The 18,960-nt window shown below is 41.5% G+C and overlaps 1 protein-coding gene across 1 annotated transcript; it reads left to right on the top strand.

Annotated features, from left to right (window-relative positions):
* Positions 1–153: 153 nt before the first annotated feature.
* USP42 (ubiquitin specific peptidase 42) lies at positions 154–18,869 on the top strand. Its single transcript, XM_082291985.1, has 17 exons — positions 154–241; positions 3,776–4,013; positions 4,765–4,965; positions 6,101–6,211; positions 6,380–6,482; positions 6,647–6,714; positions 6,879–6,949; positions 7,487–7,569; positions 8,882–8,993; positions 9,379–9,519; positions 9,722–9,822; positions 10,273–10,411; positions 11,056–11,784; positions 12,126–12,211; positions 12,940–14,436; positions 14,914–15,206; positions 17,237–18,869. The coding sequence occupies exons 2-17, from the start codon at positions 3,785–3,787 to the stop codon at positions 17,275–17,277; spliced, it is 4,005 nt and encodes a 1,334-aa protein (XP_082148111.1). The 5' UTR covers positions 154–241; positions 3,776–3,784; the 3' UTR covers positions 17,278–18,869.
* Positions 18,870–18,960: the final 91 nt, after the last annotated feature.

Here is an 18,960-nt window from a genome sequence, read left to right as displayed (position 1 = left end):
GCGGTGCCGGTCCCCGTGTGACCCGGAGGCGCTCGCTGCTCCCCCCGCCGCCGCCGCCGCCTCCTCTCCTCCCCCCGCCCGCCCGCCTGCCCGGCCGGCGCCGGGCCCCGGATGCAAGAGGCCGGCGGAGGGACGTCATTGTTCCCCGACGGACTGTAACAGTAGGCGGAGCGGGCCGGGCTGAGGCGGGGGCTGCGGCGAGGGGGACCCGGCAGCGCCGAGTCAAGCGGGGCCGAGCCAGGTAATGGGGCTGGGGGGCAGCGCCGGGCCCGGCGGCGGCCCCGGCACAGCCCGGCGGCACCGCGTGCGCATCCCGCCTGGAAATCAATGGGCCGGGGGGAGGGGCCGGCCCGGGAAAGGGAAGGGAAAGCGACCGGCGGGAGCAGCCGGCTCAGCCCAGCCCACCGCGCCGGGGCGCGGGCCGGGCGCTCGGCCGCTGCCCTCCTGGCTGGCGGGCAGCCGGAGGGGGTGGGACCCCCGGGCGGGGCGGGGCGCCGTCCCCAGCACGCGGCGGAGGGACCCAGCCCCGCCGCCGCCGCCACCCCCTGGGCCGGCGGGACCGGCCCCCTCCCGGCGCGGCGGTGCCTCCGCGCCCGCCCTCTCTGTTACGCGCCGGGGTCCCGCCGGCGCCCACTTCTCCTTCCTCCTACTCCTGCTGCTGTCGGCGTGGGGGACCCGGCGTGGCTCCCCCGCGTCCCGGCGCTGGCGGGAGGGCGGCCGGGACGCCCCGGCCCCGCGTCCCGCGGCGGGAGCGGCGCTGTGCCCCGCCTGGCCCCGCGTTGTTCCCGCTCGGCGCGGCGGTGGCGGCTCCCGCGGCCCCTCCGCCCCGTGCCCGGGGGGCTCCGCGCTAGGTTCGCCGCCCCCCTCTCCCCCCCCTCCGCGTTGCCATGGGCACGGAGCCGCCGTTGGGCGCCGCCGCCGCGGTCCTGCCCCCGGGCCGGGATGGGACGCGGGCCCGGACAGGTCAGCGCGGGGCCGGGAGGCGGGCACGGCACGGGCGGGGAGCCGTGGGGCTGGGGGGTCTGGCGGGTGTGCGGTGTGACGAAGAAGGGCGAGGCGGGGGCTCGCTCAGGGCCGGTTCCCGGCACCCCTCGCCTGCGTGTCGGAGTGGGTTTTGTTTTGTGTGTGTTTGGGCTCTTGCCGCGCTGAGCGCGGACATGTTGCTTGCGGTGCCCGTCCCTGCCCCTTCCAGCGGCCTTTTACTGTCGGTGTCAGAACGTTTTCGGGAGCCGGGACTCTTCCGAAAGGCAGAGCGGGGGAAGCTGGGTCGGTGCCGCGGGCTTGGCGCTGGCGGTACCGGGGCGGGCGGGTCGGTTGTGAGCGGGGTCCCGCGGCTCGGGGCCGCCCGGAGCGAGGCGCTCACGGCGCCGGGCTCGGTCCCGCCACAACCAGCGGCCCCGGGACACGCAGCTCGGAGCTGTCCCGCGCCGGGCGCTCCCCGCCGCCTGCTGAGCAAGGGTAAACTCATTAATTACTTTTGCCTCTGCTGCCTTTCATTTTGTAACTAAAGTAAAAGCAGCGCGGGGGGTGTGTGTTTGTGTTCCGCACTGCCCCGGGTTGTTTTGCTCCCGGCGGCGTGTGCGGTGATGTAGCGAGGTGGCTCTGCCTGGGCTTTTGCTGGAGTAGTTGCCTCCTGCTTCTTGTTTGTGCCTCGGCGTTGCCGTGTGCCGCTCTTGTTTTTTTACACTCGCTGCTGGAAACGTTTGGTTTGTACTGAGATAAAGGCGCAATCATGCTCCCTGGCTGAACGCGGTTCTGTGAACGGGATCTTGTCTAAAACCCTCCTGAGCTGTGATTTATTGTATGCAAAGCGGAGACCAAACATAAATATTTAGATCCAAGTCGTAACTGATGCGTGTTGTGATGAGACTGCGAAAAAAGAGTCTAAACAACCCTGATGCAACACTCCAAATGGGAGGAAAGCAACTGTTTGTTCTGTTTCAGTATCATACTGGGAGAAGTCTGTTATGGGAATAGCACGGGGCAAAAACGCTCAATACACACGGCAATGTGCATTTATATTCAGCAGTGGTACAGGAACAGAACCTGTACACGCATTGAATAGCGGGAGAGGAAGAATATCTTTTGTAATTTTTGTGCTACTTCATCAAAGAGATGTTATATCCAAATTAGTTATATTGACATTTTTTAAAAGTGGTGGATCTGAGTTATTCTTGACATCCATTGGTATTTGCAGGTGTCTTACTGTTTGATATCTGGTAGTGTGCTACTCGGTTGTCAAAAATAAGTTTAAAAGTATATGAGGCATCCCTCATTGGTCAGAATAAGGCCAAAGCCTGTTTGTGATAATATTCTTCTGTTTGCTTTTCACTGCAGTCTTGATTCTGGTTTTTGTCTTGCAAACGAGTTTTAAATATGATGTTGGAACCCCTTCCCTTTCCACCAGGAAAAGGAGATGTCACTGGTATCTGCAATTTGAAGTCTGGATCTTACCTGAAAATCACTGAGCCCAAGAACTGTCATCTTAGTCTTTCAAATGGAAAAGGATGTCCTATTTTTTCAGTAAAATTAGTATATTTTCGTATTTTTTGGGTATTATCATCTCTAAAATGGAAAGTGTGCACAGAGTAGATTCGGAATTGAAAATTTAGAGGGGGAAAATCTAATTAAAGGCTCCACACATCATTTGTCTTTTGTGGGCCTAGAAGTTCTCTGATTTACTTGCTTTGTTTCATCTACCCAAAATTTTATCATTAGCAATCAAGTTGTGCTATGAATCTGAACTGCTTCATGCTTTGTTCTCTCAGTTATTTCAGGATTACAAAGCAGGTTATACTTTAAACTCTCAGTTAAGTTTATAGTTTCCCTAAACTTAAAAAGGCCCTACATGATATAGTACAATAGTAGTAAAAATTCATATATAGGAGTTGATAGTTGATCATGTAATTATTCAGCAGCTTACTGTGCACACACAATGACACATATTTAAAGAGGTACCATCTTGAAACATAATCAGCATTTTATAAAGGCCTTAATATCAGTTGTTGCCTTTATTCTTGAGGGCTGAGGATTTCTTTTGCTTTCTTTTGCATTCATCATTTTCTTTTTATAGTTTACATACCTCTTTTGTTTTTCCCTGGTAAAATAGCTTCACGTAACTAGAACTGAAAAATATGCTTTTTAATTCAACTTCTTTGTTGATAAGTAAGCATTGTAAATGTGATGGCTGCAAAATACCGCAAGGAGTGCTGCCAAAATTGTATCCAAACAAATACTTCTTGGAAGGGCAGAAGAAACCCAGGTGGAAATAAATTTGCAAGTGTTTTCTTGCTCTCCTTTCCCAAGATTTCTGAGCTATATCCCATCCTCTGTATCATCAGGGGTGTGTGGTTCCCAGGAGTGAGAGCATGTTGGCCAGACAATTCCTGCTGGATCTCAACAGGCCGGCACGTGGTTGTTCCACTGCTCACAGATTCTTTTAGGAAGGAGGTCTTGGTAGCTATAGTGGTTTAAAACCCCATGAAAGTGTAAGAAATCCCATCAGTCATTAGCTCAGCAGAAGTTAAAAGCAACATTGATACAGTTTTGATGGAAAATGCTACTTTGTGCATTTAGTTGTGTGTTGGGTGGATTTTTTTGGGTTTTTTGTGGGTTTGTTTTGTTTTGTTTTGGGTTTGTTCCTTTGTTTGCAATCACTTTTAGCTGTTCAATTCTTCAAGTTCTTTGAGGCTAAGTGACAGGATCTCTCTTAGTCTTTCCTTTCTGGAATATTTTGGACATTCTTATGCCAAACTGAACTTTTGCCTTGTTACAGATATGAACAATGACCATAGTTAACAAGCCAAAATCTTCAAAGTCTAAAAAATCTTCCTCAAGACGGTCTGACAAATCTATGAAACCCCGTACTAAAAAAATGACATCACGCACTGCAAGTTTGGGCCGGGTACCTCCTACAGAAGATCCAAACAAAGTCTCTGTGGACAAAGGTCCTGGGGGGCATATTTATTGTAGATCATCTCAAAAATCAAAGCCTTTTGCCCAAAGAGATCTAGGTAAGTGTCTTTTGTCCTCCCTCCTTTTTCTTAAAAACAAAACCGAAGTAGAAGCAGATTTTAGTTGTTGCATTGCTACAAAATGGGCCCACAATGAATCAAGAGTTCAGCCATAGACTTCAATTCTGTGCATCCCCTGAGGCAGCTGCAGGGATAGGTGTTGCAGAACTTGGTTTTATCTATTTACAATTGATTTGTAAAGTATTTTTTATTTATGTATAATCAAATAAGGGGAGCTTTTCATAGTGCACAGATGTACCTAGGTCTCTTCTGTTCTGGAGAGAAAAGTACATTTTACCATTCATGGCTTCCATTATTCACAAGTCTTTGAATAATAACACTGCCCAGGAAGAGATTTGATATTTGTAGGGTTACTTTCTGTTCTTGTCTGTCTGAGTTCTTCTTACTGTGTAACCACAAGTGTAAGTTTGTGGTTGAAGTTACAATAAGGAAAAAACAAGTAATTTAATTAATAAAGAGATTAAAGGATATAGATATAAAGAAACCAGGTACTAAAATAGAGTGGTAGTTTGTCTTGCATTAGAAGAATTAAAACACATTAATAAATTGTTGTCCCAAACAGTGTGTTGACCAGCAAATTCACGTGGCAGTGTTAAAGCTGTGCATCATGTGTTGCTGTGTTTTGGAGTAGAGCTGGTTCTTCAGGCTGCTCCTGCAGAATCCTACCTTTTAAATACCTGCTTTAAAACAAAAACAATACAACTCTTTCTAAAAGAAAGTTTTCTTGCAGTTGTTAATGATGGGATTGCTCCGCCACAAAGAATTCTTTTTCCACCTGAGAAAATCTGTATGGATTGGCAACAAACACAAAGTGTTGGAGTTGGGCTGCAGAACCTCGGCAACACATGTTTCCTGAATTCTACTCTCCAGTGTTTGACCTACACGCCTCCTCTTGCCAATTACATGCTTTCTCTTGAGCACACCAAGTCATGTGAGTACTTTCTAACACTATAAATCTGTTGGACAGCTCCAGAGGTGAAAGAAAAACAGTGGCTCTGTGAAGAAAATTCTTAGTCGTCCTGTTTTGCCTGTAGAAGCAGGTTTTATACATGATCTTAAAGGTCTTTTTCAGCCTAAATGGTTCTATGATTCTGCTAACAGGAAGCTCAGAATTATAGGAGGCATATAAAGTGAATTTGTTAATTTAATGTGCCACGGTAAAACTTAAAGAAAAGATCATTTCTTGCTTCATGTGAATAATAAAGTACATTGTAAAGTAAGGCATTTGATGAACATTTGGCATTTGGGCTTCCTGCTGGTGGAAAGGTGATAAAATTTAGGATGCTGACGTTGAAGATTCTTAGTGTTCACAGCTGAGATACTGCAGTGCACTAATACTGTGATAAATTATGTTCAATGTTGACCCATTAAAAAACCCAAACATTCTAGAGAGCGCTACAAACTAATATCTTATGAAGCCAAATAGAAATTTGGGATGGGGCTGGATTAAAATTTAGGCTGATTTTAATCTAAATAATTAAGTTTGTATTTTTTAAATGCTGGAATTTGTGTTCTTTGAATTTTGTTTTTCTACTTGAATTTATTTAAGCTTAGGGGAACTTCTTTTTATATCCATAAATGTGTTTTTTTCCTAAGGCACCTCTATGCTTTCTAGTATGGTATCTTGATGTGTATTCCTAGAAGTTTGATTGCATTTTGTTCCCATATGAAAATTCTTTCCGTTCAGAATCATAGAATGGTTTGGGCTGGAAGGAACATTCAAAATGATTTAGTTCCAATCCCCTGCCATGGGCAGGGACACCTTCCACTGGGAGTGTTCCAGGCCAGGTTGGATGGGGCTTTGAGCAGCCTGGTCTGTGATTCTAAGAGTTTTATTCTGTACAGTTCTGCATATTAAAATGCCACAAAACTGTTGGGATATTGACACCTTAGGAGAAGGGAATGTGACACAGAGAGTGGACATTGCGCCCACAACTTATATTATTATTATTTTGGGGTGGGTTTGTTTTTTAGCAATGTACATTTGACTGGAATCAGTCAAATATACATTGCTGAAAAGATACAAATTTGACTGGAATGGGATGCTGTCTTCTTTCACTGTCTAGGTCACGTAGAAGGATTCTGTATGATGTGCACAATGGAAAGTCACATCAACCAGGTCCTGTGTTGCTCTAATAATGCCATCAAACCTACGTCTGTTATCAATGGCCTTAAAAGTAAGTAGTAGAGCTTTATTTTTTTTTTTTTTTTTTGTTTTTAGTTTTTCAAAGAGTTATTTGATGCATATAAATAATTCTGATACTTTAAAGAAGAGATATTTTAGAAATCTGTGTTTTCTTTCATTCTATAAGAAATAAATATATAATAACCTTCTTATTTATTAGGAATAGGAAAACATTTCCATTTTGGCAGTCAAGAGGATGCACATGAATTCTTATGCTTCACTGTTGATGCTTTACAGAAAGCTTGCTTGAATGGAAGCACCAAGTAAGCATAAACTAATTAAATTTAAATATTTCCTAGCCCCTCTTACTACTTTAATTACTATCATGAATTAAAATCTATGTCCTTGGTTTTCATAAAACCAAAAATTGTTTGCAGAGTTAACTGTGCTTTCAGTCTTCTGAGGTCTGACTCTAATTTATTTGCAGGTTAGACAGATCTTCTCAAGCCACCACGCTTATTTATCAAATATTTGGAGGATATCTAAGATCTCGAGGTACTTTTTAAAAAAATCTACTGTCTTCCGAACTGATCTGTGTCTTTTTGTCTGTCTGTAGCAAAGGAGTTTGTAGTTTGACTAAAGTAATGTGTACTACTAATTTAAATTCATGCAGTTAGTCTCATTCACATGATGTTTAAGCATTTGTATTTTGTTTCCAGTAAAGTGCTTGAACTGCAAAGCAGTGTCGGATACGTACGAGCCATTTCTCGACGTTACTTTGGATATAAAGGTAAGATGTTTTGTGAGCATGGGTTGAGATGTGTAAAGGCCTGTAGAGCTTCATAAAATAGTCATTTTCCTTAAAAACATATCTTGTTGAAACAAAAGAACTTGGTGGTGGATGTGGGTGGATTGGACTTTGTTATTCTGTGGAAGCCGTGGAAATGCTCTCCGTGTTTGGATTGGATTTAAGCTGGAAAAATAATAATTATGTCTACACAAACAGTGATACAATCATACTTCTCAATTATTCTACTTCAATATACATCTATTGTCAGACTGATGGGTTTGATTGTTCTCATTATTGGTGCCAAAGCATACCACAGATATTGTCTGGCACTGCAAAATTTATTTATTTTGAAGTAGGATCATTTTCAAATGAGGTAAAGGCTCAATGAATTCTGTTTCTGTCTCCTCCTTCACAGTGTTTACTGTTCACAATAGGTCACTTAAGTATGAACTAGCAAGGTTCTCTTGTATAGTGCTTGTAAGTGCTTGAAATTTTGCATTTCTTGTGACTTAGTGCTCTACTTTCTTACTCATCCAGGCAGTTACATCTGTCACCAGAGCTCTAGAACAATTTGTGAAACCAGAACAACTGGACGGTGAAAATAGCTATAAGTGTAGCAAGTAAGATTATTATTAATTATACTTTAATAAAAGATACACATTTAATGCAGTGCATGACTTGGAGGATAAGTTATCTCTTGGCTTTGTTTACCATTAAGACAGACATGGCTTGCTGTTTCATTTAGTTTTGTTTACACAACTAATATACTGAAATCATTCAAACCTTGGAAAATAATGCACTTGTTTCTAAGTGAGTAACTTTAATGTTTCTGTTCGAATATTTGGAAATATGTTATAAGAATTGTGTTGCTCACATTAGACTTTTATTCCTAATGTTGTCTGTACTGGGGCTTGTCCGCCTTCCTAAGGGTGAAGTTGCACACTAAAATACTCATGGCTGGAAGTTAAAAGGCATGTCTGATAAGAAGTGGTGAGCTGGAGCACAGGGCCATGGACAAGGATTTGGGGTGGGAGGCAACACCAGCTTAGTCACACATAAACCCAGAAGCTTTAGTCTTTTTGTGAGTTTGAAAAGAAAGGTTTGGTATACATACAATGTCATTTCCATTGCAGGCAAGCTATTATATTACTTTTCAGTTTCCTTTTTGTTTTCTTCCATTATTTTTTCTAATAAAGACTACTGCCTGAAAATTTTGTTTCTAAATACAAGTTACAGAATTTTATAAACCACCTTTTTTTTTTTTTTTGTATTCTGGGTGGGTCTTTTTTTTACACTGGCTTTCACTATCAGTTTGGAATTTTGTGCCTTGTATTTTGACATCAGTTTGAAAAGAGGCTATTAAATTCTTTGTTTGTTAGCTCTCAGCAGTATTTTTCTTCACAATGTAAAGTGACATGTTTCAGTCTTTATGCTGATTGTTGCATTTCAGGACTTAGTCTGTACCTCCTTTGAGTGTGCAGTGCAACATACAAAATTACCAATTTTGTTTTGAAAGACTGCAGAGGGTTTCAGTGTCTTTCCAGGCAACCTCAGTTCAAGAAAACTCAATATTGTCCAGTGTCTGCCTCTTTGCAGAATGGCTGACTGTTTCCTTCCAGTGATTTTTTTTTTTACATTTTTTACAGCCTTACCTTTTTGGCATAAGAAAGATGCATGTTCCGACATTTATTTGGCTATCAAGAGATAATGTCCTAAATCCTTTATTCCTTGTTCTGTAGAGCTGTCTCTAATGTCCTATCTTCTCTCTTAACAAAGCTGAAATGCAGTTTATGGATTTAAGAAAAGATCTAACATATTATACAAACAAATATCATTCAAATAGCATAAGCATGTGTGAGAGATGAAAACTTGTTTGACTTCTGGGTGAGAAAAGAATATACTGTTAAAAATATGTCTGTGCTTGTTTTAAAGGTGTAAAAAGATGGTCCCAGCATCAAAGAGATACACGATACATCGCTCTTCCAATGTTCTCACAATATCACTGAAAAGATTTGCAAATTTTACAGGTGGAAAGATCAACAAGGTATGTTCGTAGCTGGAATGCTAGTTTATCTTCTCAGAATGGGACGTTTCCCAAAGATGAATACTCATTTTAAAGTTGTTCACATTTTCAGGCAGTACCTGTAAGAGAAATCGATACAACAACTTAGCAGCAGTGGCTGCTTCTTTCTTTTTTAATTGTGATAAAGTTCCTGTGTGACCATAAGAACATACCTTACCCTTAAAGAGCTAATTCTGTAGAAAATAGCTCCCTGCAGCTTAAGTTATTAAATGTTGTTTCTGAGAATAGGCATTTTTAAGTGAATCGAAAAATATGTAAGTCCCTAGTCTGTGTTTGTAGAAATGTTTTTTTCAGGCTGTTCTCTGAAGTATTTCAGGATAATGTTTGAATCTTTGTCTGTGTTTAGGATGTAAAATACCCTGAATATTTGGATCTTCGAGCATATATGTCCCAATCCATTGGAGAACCCCTCATCTATGCTTTATATGCAGTTCTTGTACATAGTGGCTTCAACTGTAATGCTGGACACTATCTCTGCTTCATAAAGGTAGGTGTCAGCTCAACTTCTAGCAGGGTAAAATATGTGCTGGCAAAGAAATCAAAATGTTACTGGTAACCACTGGCTTTAGGGGAAAACATTGCATCATGTACTTTGTTTGCTTTGGTGTGCTTTGTTCTGTAGTGCTCTATCTGTGATGTCCTTTGGAACGTGTGCAATTCATCTGAAGTTGTTCTGTCTTTGTTTGCAGGCTGGTAATGGACTTTGGTACCGAATGAATGATGCCTCAGTAGAGCTTTCTGATATCAAAACAGTTCTCAATCAGCAAGCTTATGTACTTTTTTATATCAGGTAATAACAAACACCAGTTGTGCTCAGGATATTTTTACTATGAAGTTGTTGATACTTTTCTTGTGTTCAAGTCTTTTTCTTTTCACCCTAGGAAAATATTATTGTTTGTATACTTCTGTCAAAGTGGAAATTCCCCATGTCATTTATTATCTCTCGTTGCTTGACATTAAACTTCTGCTCTTGGGTACACTGCATTATATCTGCTCTCTGTAGCTGGCCACCTCAGAAAAAAGGAGAAATCATGGCCATAGATGGTGTGAGGCTGAAGCGTTGCTCTGGGAAGTCATTGTAGGAGGACTATTATCTAATCTTCAGTTTGTAGTCTTGGCTAAATCTTCCTCATGTGTCTTTCATGTCATATACACTGTTCCTGTGAGATTATAGGGTGGGGTTTAATCCAGGGTCAGGCTGAAAGCAAAGCTCTGAGCTAAGGTGCCCTTGTCTCCCAAGGCGCTACGATCTGACGCTGGGCGAGCGAGCCTTTTACCTGCCCGCGCCGTCCTACCCCCGCACCTTCCTCGGCCAGCGCGGAGCCAACAGCAAGCAGGCTGCATTTATGGGGCCACGCCTTCCTCCTCACATGATCAAGGTAATTGGAGCAGGGCAGATTATAGCACCAAATTATGGTGGGTTTTCATGTGGGGTTGGGGGTTTTTTTTGAAATTTTTCTTCCCTTCCACACTGCAGGTTTTTTCACGGCCCTCATGCTGGAGCCAGCGTTATTCAAACAGCGGCTAATCCTAAATTGTGCAGCCTTGCCACTTTGTTACTTTACTCTTCCAGCTCAGCTTTCTAAAGCACTGAGAGCTGTGCTCAAGACAATTTAAGTCGTCTATTAATGCCTAAATAATTTAAATTTACGAAGTAAAAGCCCTGTCTCTATCACTGTCACTTTAGTTGAGACAGTGATAGGAAAAAAAATTGTCTTGTTCCTGGGTACCAGCAGAATCATTCCAGTGTTGTCAGAGAATGTTTTAAAAGGAAAATAAATATTTTTGGGATAGCTTTAGTCGATGTTAAGTTGTTTGGGTGGGTGTCAAAACTGATGCTCATTTGATACCAAAAGCAGGATTTACACACACTTGTTGGACTTGCAGTTGTATTGGAAGGGAGGTGAGGTTTCTTCTTAGGTGTTGAGGCAATCTGTAGAACTATTTAGTGTGAGAATTCAATGTTGTAAACCTTGCAATGCTGTGTTTGAACATATCCATCTTACAATCTCATTAAATCCAGAGTTCCAGTCGCTTAAATGGAAATGGACCCTTGAAAGAGGACCCCAGTACTGTTGGTGTTGCTGTAAAAAGGCCATCTTCAGCTCCACCAACAGCTTGTGTTCAAAACTGGGCAATTTCCAGGCCTTCAATGACAGACCCTTCAAAGCCCCAGAAGATCACGATCAGTATTCACAACAAGCTGCCCTCACGCCAGACGGTGTCGCAGGCGGAGTGTCCGAGCAGTGCTGTGGAGGAGGAGGATCTGAAGCCCCTTCCTTCAGCCACAATTACAAACTCTTCCGCAGCAGAGCCTACCTCAAACCTAGCCACAGTGTCAGTTGCTACTAATGTCTCCAAGCAGGAGGTTCCTGATGAAATCTTTGTTGAGCCAGCAGTGAATGGAAACCCTAAGCTCTGTTCTGATAACACAGTCCCATACGGTGCAGAACCTTCAGGAAAATCCGAGGAGTCCAAGGGCTTGTTTAAAAGGAATTGCAACGTCATATCTTCCAATGGAATTCTGATTGGGAAGGTGGTCCGTACATTGCATAATTCCCATTTGTCCTGTCAGAATGCTGAAGAAAGATCCCAACATGAGCTGCCAAAAATTGATTCCTTAAATGGTGCTATTAGTTTAGATAATGAATATAAAGAAAATGGACTGAAACTTGATGATTCCACTTGCCAAGTTCAACCCGTTAAACCTTCTGAGATTTTTTTCTCTAAAGCAAATGGAGTGCTTGAAACGGTGAGTTACATTTGTTCTTCTGGACTTCCTCACCTGTGATATATTCAATATTCATGAGCACTACATTCTAACCCTTTGTGCTGTTATCCCACTGAATTTGCAGAGCTGAGCTGACACATGACATATGTCAACATAAGAGAAGTTCAGGGAGATAAGACTTCATAAGTTTCATAAAATACAGTTTTGGGCGAAGTGGGGGATGATGTGTAAAGTGGGAGTAGTGCAGGTAGCTCAGTGTGATCTTGTTTAACATCTAATGTTGGAAGTTTGTCAACAACAGTAGTTTTCTACTAAAAATAGCTTTTTCTTTCTGATTGTTAACTTCTGTGTTTTAATTGTAGATGCCTAAAGCTTTGTCACCAGATCCTCAAGGTATCTTAGAATCTCTTACATACAGCCAGTTGAACAGCTTGTCAGAGGAAAAAAGGTAAAATGAGTACACACTGATTAAAACAAGATTTCATACAAGTTTATTATTATTTTACCCCTCTACTAACACTACTTAAGAGATTTACATCAGTACAGAGAATTCCACACTGTACATGTGGTATTGCAAACATCAGCACTGGGCACACATTATTCTGATACTAAATACAGGCAGACAGTTTCACTCCTGTAAAACTTTCACAGGATGTTTTTACATTTTTCTTCCATTGTCTGGAATACTTTTCTATTCCTCTTTCCCTTTTTTGCATCCTAGGATGAGTGAATGTAAATTCCCACAATCTGCTCTCCCATTTGGGAGAGCGTGGGAGATCTGTGTGTTTACCTTTTTTCTAAACTGGGGGGAGAGCAAATATCACTCTTCTGGCTACTGATGTGATTCAGAGCTGCAAGTGGAAGATGGATGTGTTGGGGTTTCTAATTAAAACAGGGGGATTTTCTCTCAATTTTGCTTGTGTGTTATTTGAAAAATGCCTAAAACTCGTGGGTTTTTCAAGGCAAGACTTGAAGAATTGAGAAAAGAAAAACTCTCCATGGGAGCAGAGGGAGGTGTAAGAATAGTTTTCTAAGGACAATGTCTTTCAGAGTTTTGCATTAGCCACCTTTTTTATTTCTTTTTTATTTCTTTTTTTTTTTCTTTAGGAGATTTTACTCCTAATATCTTTTAGATGGACTTTTTCAAGTTAAAAATATGTTTTTGTTTTTATGCAGTGTCTCTGGATCTCAGAAATCTTCTGACAATGATGGTCTTATGGAAACTGTAGTGATGGAAGCACTGTTTGCCTATGAAGATTCCAGGAAGGTTTCTTCCAACTTCAGCTGTGAGGTTGAGAAACTTTTTACTCAATCAGATTCTGAAGCTGTTTTTACCAAAGAAGAAGTTGCTGAAAGTATTATAACAAAAGCTGATAATGCACATCTCAATATTAATGGTCAGCACAAGGTTAGGAAAAAATCCTTGGATACTGAAGGTGAATTCCTTGGGCAGTGCGAGTCTGAAGACATCAGAGATAAAGACAAACTAAGAAGATCAAAGGAACCTGAACTCATTTCAAAAGAAAATCCTTTGTACATGAAAGGGTCTCCTGAGAGCAAAGAGAAATTAGGGCAAACTTCCTCTATAAAGCCTGACATTGAATGTAGTTCTAAAAAACTTGCATCTCTAGATATTACAGATAAATGCCAAGATACAAAGGACATTTCTAATAACTATGTAGAGGTACCACCCGTTAATGACTCCTCTATTACAAAGCTGGATAAAGTATTGGAAAGTCAATTTTCTAGAGCAGATGAGGGACTGAGTAATAAAATATGTGAAGAAGATGATAAACATATGAAAAAAAATAAGAAAAAAATCCACGACTCTAAAAGAACTGACAAAGAGCACTACCGGAGGAAGAGAGAAAACTCGGACACTGAGGAGAAGGAGAGGCAAACCAGAAACAAACCAGATGATCATTCCCACAGGAGGAGGAGCTCTCACAGCATGGAAACAAACAGGCAAAGCCGTCATAAGCAGGAGTATTGCAGTGAGAGCAAGTACAGATCCTCCCACAATGAAAGAAACAGTCCCAGTAATGGCAGGAGCTCAGGAAAATATTCTCGTTACAGATCCCGAAGCAGAGAAAGGACAGATCCAGACAGGAATAGGTATTATTATTCCAAAGGAGACAGACCTTGGATTAGAGAAAGATACTATCAAGATGAACCACGGAGATGGGAAAAATGCAGATACTACAATGATTATTATTCCTCCCATGGAACAAGGGATGGTAGGGAGAGGAAGTCCTCTCATTGTGATAAAGACTATGACAAATTGAGCCAAGCTTACAGCAGGTCACACAAGGATTATCATTGCAAAAGCAGATGGGCTCACAGCACACTCTCCCGAGAGGAGGATGTGCATCACTTCAGCAGCCACAGAGCAAACTTCCACCACTGTTCAGTACCTCAGCAGCACTCGGAAAAATACTCTCGTGAAAGGCACACACTTCCACCAGTGTCAGCTCACTCAAATTTTGAGGACTCTTCCCGGGAAAATGAAAAAGAAAAACTAAGAAATAGCAAAAGAAAATACTCCCACCAAGAAGAAAGTGGAAGTGACATAGAAAAGAAATGCCGAAAGGTGGATGACCAAAGAATCAAAAAGTATAAGAAGGTCAAGAAGAAAAAGAAGTCCAAAGATAAACATCGAGAGAAGGATTACAAGTAAGCAAGGATTCCAGCATAATCAGCAATTTTTTCCTAATTATTTTCTGGGTATTTCTCATGTCTGCCTTTTTTTCCTTGTTTCTAAGTAACTTTTCTGTCATAATGTGACGGGATCATGTCATTAGGTTGGCCAAGTGAAGATAGGAAAGATGTTGCTGAATTGTGTTAGAACACTAGAGCTGGACAATGTAGTCCGAATAACATCTGCACACCGTTCTTGGTTAGGTTACAATTTTAATTTTTTTTTTTTTAATTCCCCATATGCCTGTTAATGATTTGTGTACAAACCAGGACCTCTTGTCCTTCATTCTGAGGGCTTGAGGTTGCTGCATCTAAATTAAGTTAGATGTGCAGAAATTACCACAAAGTAGCAGACACTCTGCAAGTCGTCACCTGTGGTAAATAAATAACATTTCATATATACATCAAGTGCCACATCTGTTTTTCTATTTTTAACTTGCATGTTTCCTTCAGACTTTATGATTTGGATTGCTCTGTGCTCCACTTTGACAATGACAATCGCAAACATAAGAAAAAGAAGAAAAAGAAGAAGCACGACAGGAAACTGAAAGACTTACTGGAATATTTAGATCCTCGTTTCCAGAAGAAAACATGGGAGAAGAAGGAAGAATCCCATCCTCCAGATGACCATTTATGTGAGCAATACAGAAACCAGGGCAGTAAACAACCCTACAAGGAAGAGAAGCCTTCTGGTGCAGGTGACAGCAAGAAATACAGCTCCATGGCATCCAATGAGTATGTCAGAGGTAAGGGGCCCTGGGATGCTGGCAGGACTCCTGGTTATTCATAACCATCTTTAAATGCTTGTGTGATAAAATCCCTGGGTTTTATCATGGCTTCCAAACACTATCGTGGCAGGGGGTTGGAAATAGATGATCTTTAAGATGCCTTCCAACCCAAACCATTCTGTAATTTAAGTAAAATACCACATTCAGCTGTTCAGAGCATAGAAACAGTGCTGCTTGCTCACTCAGAGTAACAGAAGTTGGTGATGATACTGAAATATTGTTGGTCCAGGTGTAGCTCTGCCTTCTCCTAAGCACAGCTGTCAAACCTCCAGAGGACACTTCACAATTAAACACCTGGAGAGTGTTAAATTCCTGCTATTGTTCTATTCAGTTTTGGGGTTTTTCTGTTAGCATAGGCTTAAACAATACATTGAAGTGGGCTGAGGAAACAGCTCTTCCCCAGTTTTTAATATTTAGAAAATCTGATTGGTGCTTCTTACAAAAAACCTGAATATAAATTTGTGTGCCTGACTAAATTTACACTGAGCTCTCAGCTGTTGCTTGTCATAATCTCAACTTGGGCTCACAGTAGATAAATTAATTAAATTAATTAGCTCTAAAATTATGCAATGAAGATGATTGCATACTGCAACGAATTCAACATCTAAAATCAAACTTGACAACATCTCCCATGAAATTTTTGCTGAACAGAAGTGTTTATTATAGAAATAAAATATTATTAAATGGCTATTATCTGACATAAACCAGTTCCAGTTACCCATCTATTTTAATAAAAAACCAAAACAATCCCCCAGCTATCTATTTTACTCGAAGATAAGTGAAGTAATCCCTGAAGAAGACAGCTCACTATCCAAAAGCAAGTTTTATTGTCAAATTTTCCACGTTTTATACCTACCCATGGTTTAAGAACTGGGTTAATGGTCAGGAGGGAAAGCTGATTGTTCACCCATTATTCTGTAACAAGGAAAATTTAAGAACTGAGTTGAGCTCTTTCAAATCCTAATGTTGTAAAAAGAGATTTCTTTTATAATACTCATGTCCAAAATAACCCTTATTGCACTAAAAGGTTATCGAGCTGATAAATCAGGAACTAAACAGAACAAAATGCTTGTGATCAGTAGGGGTTTGGCCTTAGTGATTTTCTGGCCAGCAGATGGCAAACTCGGGTTTTTCCAAACCAGTCAGGTTTAGTGAGGAGTTCAGTGTCCTGCCCTGCTCACAGGGCACTGGGGGTGCTGGGCTCTGCAGGGGAGGAGCCGTTCGTCCATTGCACAACTCGCCCCTCACAACTCGAGGGGAGACGAGGGCTGGCAAAAGCAATTTTTTCAAGTCTTGAGAATTGTAGTATTTCCTCAAGTGCATGGATGTTAATTCCATCTTCTGGAAGGTCAATTTTTTTTGTTTTTTTTTTTTTTAATGGGTCTCAGAAGTCTCTGAACAATGAAGCTGCTTTCAAAAGAGGCCACTTGGGCTGTGTTTTTAGAGTACTGCACCTCTCAAACAAGGTAGGGACAGGCGTGGAACCACTGAAGAGGAATTGTGAGGTTGTGCCTTTTCACCACAACTCCTATTATTTGGAAGGAATTAATAAGGATGAAAACAGCTAGTGCTGAGTTGTGGTTTAAGAAAAATTCACACAGGATGGGAGAAGGAGCAGCTTTGAAGCAGTTCTTTCCTACATTCCTACATGTCCTCTCCAGCAAATTTCTGAGGGCTCTGCCTTTGTGGCTAAGATCTGGTCAGCCTGACCACAAGATTGTTACTAAAACAACAATGCTGTTTGGGCAGACCTTAAATTAAATTTGATTCAGCCAAGGTCCAGCACTTGCTGTTAAAGCAGGTGGCTCTGTCCTGTTCAGCAGCCTTAGCTGAGAACTGGGATGCAGTTGGTGTGTGAGGAGGTTGGATCCTGTACTGAGGGAGCAGATGGAGCTGGGGAAGCTTTGAGCCTTTTAGAAATCAAGCCTGAGACAGTTTTCTGTTTAATGTCACAGCAGAGCCTGACCTTGCTTCCTTTTGCCTTTCAGATGTGGAGCTGACTGATGAAAGCCTTCAATACTCAGACTGAACCCACCACCAACCCCAATGACTTCTGACCACCAACCCCAGCAACCCTTCACCTTCAAACCCAACAACTTTTCATCATCAAAACCAATGACTTCTTACCTTCAACGACTTCTTACCTTCAAACCTGACATTACCAATATTGACCATCAAAACTTAAAATTTATTATCAATTACCATCAAGACAAAATCCAGTCATAAGTGGTGCTTAACATTTCTGTACAGAATTTTACCATATAAGAACTTTTTTTTAGTTTTTAACTTGAGACTTTCTTTTTTAAAATATACTTCTAATCCAAAAGGGTGAAAACTTTTTACAACTGCTGAACATTGTAAATTACCACATAAATATCTCACTGTGCTGAGATAATGCCCTGGAATAGACCATCTCAAATGCTGCTTAATTACAGACTCAGGTTGACTTTATGTTATTCATGTAATGTTACTCCAAGTTAAGACATCTGGTGCAAGAGCGACCAGGAATTATAAAAGTTGCAACTGACAGTCTGTATATTTAATTTAAAGACTTATTTAAAACTTCACAAGTTTTGCAAGAGCTTCATTTTTTTCTGTGGTCTGACACTAGAAACTAATTTACTTCACATTTGAGTTATATTCAAGATCTGAAGAAAATCTTCTGGTTTTCGGCATTGTGAAACAACAAATATGCAGTTCTGAATGTATCTCTCAAGACTATTTGTATATTGTTCCATATGTTTTTATTACATTTTCTTAATATACTGTCATTTGTCTTAAGTCTCAGTTGTCTGTTTTGTCTCTCTAAAGTGTCTAGTTACAGACAAATTCATACTGTGATTTTTATTTTTATTATTAAATGCTATCAAACTGTGATGCACTTATTATTCACTGGTCCTGCATCAGGAGATGAGTGGGGAACCTGTATTAAATACAGTTCATCTGAATAATCTGTCTGGTTTATACAAGCTGTGTTGTTCAGAGATGTCTAAAGTTTGATCTTTGTTTTTTTAAAGATAAAAAGCACTTGCCCCACTGTAAATATATAGCATGTAAAATTTATATAGTATATAAATACAGCAAAGTTAAAATGGATTTTTACTTGAGTTTTACTTGAGTTATTTAACGTGCACTGTGTCATGGGAGCTGACAGCTGTCAGAGCATGTTTGACACTCCAGAAGTCACATTTTCCTCTCAGTGTAGGGGAGAAGATGCTGCTGATGTGAGCCAGAGAAGATCAGTAGCCCAGGACTGCAGCTGCCCAGACAACGATGCAGAAGGCTTCTCCTTTGAACTCAAAGCTGCCCCAGCCAGGCACCAGGCTGGGAGCTCAGCAGGAGCTTCTTATTGTGTGTGACAAAATAAAAAAAAAAACAATTAAAAAAAACAGCAAAAAAGAGCAAGGTTAATGTTTCACTAAATACTTAAAAGTACTATTTTAGTACATGGAGAACACCACAAAGCCAAACCATGATGTACCTGCATAATGTTCCTATGGCAACAGTGATGTGACGTTACATAAAGTAACATGGCAAAGTAACCAACATTCCTGTCCTGTATCTGGCTTTTTTTTCCTCTTCTGTCCTCTGGCTCCAAGATCTGGTGGTGTGTCCTTTGTCTGATGAGTAACTCCAGCACAAGTGTCTCAAGGAGTTTGTGTTGCTGCTGTGCCTCCCTTCAGAGCCTCACCTGGCTCTGGAGCAGGGAGGG

The sequence above is a fragment of the Coloeus monedula genome (assembly GCF_965178545.1).
Source record: "Coloeus monedula genome assembly, chromosome: 16".
NCBI classification, from domain to species: domain Eukaryota; kingdom Metazoa; phylum Chordata; class Aves; order Passeriformes; family Corvidae; genus Coloeus; species Coloeus monedula.
This window is presented reverse-complemented; position numbering and strand designations above follow the sequence as displayed.